The 4,906-nt window shown below is 36.8% G+C and overlaps 1 protein-coding gene and 1 pseudogene across 1 annotated transcript; one reads left to right on the forward strand and one right to left on the reverse strand.

Moving 5' to 3' along the window:
- The first annotated feature begins 264 nt into the window (after window positions 1-264).
- Window positions 265-1,562, forward strand: LOC149234918 (zinc transporter 1-like). The gene is made up of 3 exons (XM_089461267.1): window positions 265-903; window positions 992-1,141; window positions 1,248-1,562. The coding sequence occupies exons 1-3, from the start codon at window positions 265-267 to the stop codon at window positions 1,560-1,562; spliced, it is 1,104 nt and encodes a 367-aa protein (XP_089317393.1).
- A 280-nt stretch (window positions 1,563-1,842) lies between these two features.
- LOC149234919 (zinc transporter 1-like) lies at window positions 1,843-3,131 on the reverse strand (annotated as a pseudogene).
- Window positions 3,132-4,906: the final 1,775 nt, after the last annotated feature.

The raw sequence follows: 4,906 nt of genomic DNA on the forward strand, positions 1-4,906 counted from the left end.
ACAGATTCTTCCTTTTCCTATTTTGCTGGCTTTTTAACCCATAAAAACAGTGATTGCAAAATTAACATGTATTACAAATTAACAAACTATTGTGTAACAGATTCTTCCTTTTCCTATTTTGCTGGCTTTTTAACCCATAAGAACAATAATAAAGTTGGAAAATTATAAACTTTCTTATTCCACTCTGATTTTCCAGTTTCTCCAGTTTCTTTCCAGTTTCTCCAGATACCTGGAGTCTTTTCAAGTAACAATCAGTTGTGAGGAATGGCAAATTCATCACTAGCCATGAAATATTTCACAGCTGGTTTGGCCATAGCTTTATGTTTCATGGTTAATTTTGTGGCAGCAAATAATAGTTCTTTCTCTAATGAAAACAGTGAAGATTCATGCAGCAATAAGACTGAAGCTCTCCATCTGAGGATTGGGGCACTAGCTTCTATTCTTGTGGCAGACACTATTGGGGTATGCTTGCCTGTTGTGGGCAGGACTTTCCCTGCTTTAAGTCCTGATAGGAATATATTTTTTGTCATTAAGGCTTTTGTTGCTCGTGTGATTCTTGCTACTGGTTTCGTTCATGTTCTTCATGATGCCTTCGCATTTCTTACTAGTGAATGCTTAAATCCGAATCCATTGGGCAACTTCCCCTTTGCTGGGTTTATAGCAATGATGGCCGCAGTTTGTACTCTCATGGTGGATGCTCTAGCCACTGGTTACTACGAGCGTTCCCATTTTAGAAATCAAAACAAAGATAATCAAGTTAATGAGGGTACAGATCTTAGTAATGGCAATGGCTTAGAGCATGAGAATCATGTTCATACACACTCACATGCTACACATGGGCACGCCCATGGATCCAATGCTATAGAAGAAGATTCCACTATTCGGCATCGCGTCATTGCTCAGGTAAAAACATAAACTTCAAGCTCAAGTATAGATTTCAATAACTATATTATTAAATTTAACACCATGAATGGAACATGGGTAATATCAGGTGTTAGAGTTTGGCATTGTTGCTCAATCCGTTATTATTGGTATCTCATTGGGTGCTTCTGAAAGTCCATGCACAATTAGGCCTTTAGTGGCAGCCTTATCATTTCACCAGTTTTTTGAAGGAATGGTTCTTGGTGGATGCATCATTCAGGTAATTTTTATCCCTTAAATCTTCAAAAATTGAATAGTATAAGGCAGGAATATTTACACTGATATAAGGTTGATTCATTGAAATTTGTGTCTTTTGAGTGGGGCAGGCAGGTTTCAAGAATAAGTCGGCAGCAATTATCATGATGACGTTCTTCTTTGCTGTGATAACGCCCTTTGGTATTGCACTGGGAATTGGGATCTCATCGGCTTACAACGAGAATAGCCCCACGGCACTGATCGTTGAAGGAGTATTTAATGCAGCGTCTTCTGGAATTCTGATATACATGGCTCTGGTGGATCTTCTTGCTGCAGATTTTATCAATTCCTCTCTGATGAAACAAAATAAAACACTCCAGTTGTGCTCATACGTCGCTCTCTTGTTAGGTATAGGGTCCATGTCTTTGATCGCCAAATGGGCTTGAAATTTTACCATATCTCTTCCCTACAGAATCTCCTATATCTCTTTGTTGGTTGTATTGACGTTTATGTACATACACATATCCTTCGATTTGTGACAATGACAATTGATTGAATTTTCTCTTGGATATACATTGTCAATGGATTCAGTTTCTATGTACATCCAAGAGAAAATTCAATCAATTGTCATTGTCACAAATCGAAGGATATGTGTATGTACATAAACGTCGATACAACCAACAAAGAGATATAGGAGATTCTGTAGGGAAGAGATATGGTAAAATTTCAAGCCCATTTGGCGATCAAAGGCATTCACCCTATACTTAACAAGAGAGCGACGTATGAGCACAGCTGGAGTGTTTTATTTTGTTTCATCCGAGAGGAATTGATATAATCTGCAGCAAGAAGATCTACCAGAGCCATGAATATCAGAATTCCAGAAGACGTCGCATTAAATACTCCTTCAACGATCAGTGCCGTGGGGCTATTCTCGTTGTAAGCCGATGAGATCCTAATTCCCAATGCAATACCAAAGGGCGTTGTCACAGCAAAGAAGAACGTCGTCAGGATAACTGCTGCTAACTTATTCTTGAAACCTGCCTGCCCCACTCAAAAGACACAAATTTCAATCAATCAACCTTATATCAGTGTAAATATTCCTGCCTTATACTATTCAATTTTTGAAGATTTAAGGGATAAAAATTACCTTAACGATGCATCCACCAAGACCCATTCCCTCAAAAAACTCGTGAAATGATAAGGCTGCCACTAAAGGCCTAATTGTGCATGGACTTTCAGAAGCACCCAATGAGATACCAATAATAACGGAGTTAGCAACAATGCCCAATTCTAACACCTGATATTAACCATGTTCCATTCATGGTGTTAAATTTAATAATATAGTTATTGAAATCTATACTTGAGCTTGAAGTTTAGGTTTTTACCTGAGTAATGACACGATGCCGAATAGTGGAATCTTCTTCTATAGCATTGGATCCATGGGCGTGCCCATTTGTAGCATGTGAGTGTGTATGCACATGATTCTCATGCTCTAAGCCATTGCCATTAACAAGATCTGTACCCTCATTAACTTGATTGCGTTTGTTTTGATTTCTAAAATGGGAACGCTCGTAGTAACCAGTGGCTAGAGCATCCACCATGAGAGTACAAACTGCGGCCATCATTGCTATAAACCCAGCAAAGGGGAAGTTTCCCAATGGATTCGGATTTAAGCATTCACCAGTAAGAAATGCGAAGGCATCAGGAAGAACATGAACGAAACCAGTAGCAAGAATCACACCAGCAGCAAAAGCCTTAATGACAAAAAATATATTCCTATCAGGACTTAAAGCAAGGAAAGTCCTACCCACAACAGGTAAGCATACCCCAATAGTGCTTGCCACAAGAATAGCGGCTAGTGCCCCAGTCCTCAGATGGAGAGCTTCAGCCTTATTCCTGCATGAATCTTCACTGTTTTCATTAGAGCAAGAACTATTATCTGCTGCCACAAAATTAACCATGAAACATAAAGCTATGGCCAAACCAGCTGTGAAATATTTCATGGCTGGTGATGAATTTGCCGTTCCTCACAATTGATTGTTACTTGAAAAGACTCCATGTATCTGGTTTGGTCTTCCAGGATCGCTCCATAAATATCTTCCCTCTCAGAAACTTCAATTATTATTTCCTCCAGAAAAGGTCGGGAGGCGCATCCGTTACCTAGCAAGTCCACAGAATGTCCTCATCATAACACCACTTGCACAGATTGTTAATTCACTACGAGAGAATGTTAATGGTGAAACAAAAAGTGGTAGGATGGCATCCGCATAGAACGAAAGAAACTGGAGAAACTGGAAAATCAGAGTGGAATAAGAAAGTTCATAATTTTCCAACTTTATTATTGTTGTTATGGGTTAAAAAGCCAGCAAAATAGGAAAAGGAAGAATCTGTTACACAATAGTTTGTTAATTTGTAATACATGTTAATTTTGCAATCATTGTTTTTATGGGTTAAAAAGCCAGCAAAATAGGAAAAGGAAGAATATGTTACACAACTGTTTGTTAATTTGTAATACATGTTAATTTTGCCATGACTGATTTTATGGAATTTTAGATATTTTTAAAAATGTTTATATTTATTATGAAAGATTTTAGATAGATTAGTTTTAAAATTAGAAAAATATGTTAGATTTAAATTTAGAAATTATTGAAGGGAAGTGAAGTTTTTATATTATCTAGTTTATTGGATGTTATTCAAAATTCGAAATAAATTTTTTAAAAAATGGGCTGAAAATATCCCCAACACAATAAGAAATTTTTTAAAATGATAGTTTTTAAGATGTATACTATCGAATTTTTTTCGAATTAAAAATTTCTTATTCGAATTTTTATTGTATCTCATCAAATTCGAACTTGGTAACTATGACTGCACATACAAGGAACAGAATTTCATCTTTAACACCAAAACGTTACAGACATGGCAGATTTGAAGACATATTTGACAAATTTTCTACATGAAATACATACTAATGGTGGAAAGGTTGTAAAGGAAACTCATGATGTGAACCAAAGAAATGTTAATCATGATTCCATAAACTATAATGTTGGATCGAAAACCCACCATATTCCAAAACTCGATATGAAGAAGTTTGATGGCAAGGATCCCGCCACATGGATATTACAGATGGAGCAAGTTCTTCGATCTCAATAATGTGCAAAACACACAAAAGGTACGTATGGCAACTGTATATTTGGAACCAAATCAGTTTGTATGGTATCAATGGCTTTGTTCTCGTAAACAATTTATCACTTGGGCAATTTTTACGGAAGAATTGATAGCACATTATGAGGATACAAAAAGCAACACTTTTTTTAGCCAATTGATAAGTCTCAAACAAAAGGGTTCAATAATGGAGCACATTGAGGAGTTCCAAAAATTGAACATAAGGGTAAAATATATTCCAGAGGAGCATAGGATTGATGTGTTCATAGGGTCTTTAAAGGATAATATCCAACATGATGTTCGCCTTTGGGAACCTGATTCATTAGAGAAGGCATTCAGGTTAGCAAGAAAAATGGAAAGCAAAATTATGGCAACCAGGAAGCATACCACTCACAACTATAAAGACGGAAGTGTTGTTGCCCCTAGTCTTCCACAACCTATAAGGTTGACACAACAACAATTGGAAGAAAAAAGAGCAAAAGGGCTTTGTTACAGTTGTGATAGCAAATACACTAAAGGTCATAAGTGTGCTGAGAAGAAATTATTCTACATAGATTGTGAAGAGGAAGAAGAAAAGGAGCAAGAAAGGTCAAAAGAAGAGGATATACTCCAGGAACAAAGCCTAGAT

The sequence above is a fragment of the Pinus tabuliformis genome, chromosome 8, assembly GCF_031772625.1.
Source record: "Pinus tabuliformis cultivar Carrire ecotype Pingquan chromosome 8, CPIR1, whole genome shotgun sequence".
Lineage (NCBI taxonomy): Eukaryota > Viridiplantae > Streptophyta > Pinopsida > Pinales > Pinaceae > Pinus > Pinus tabuliformis.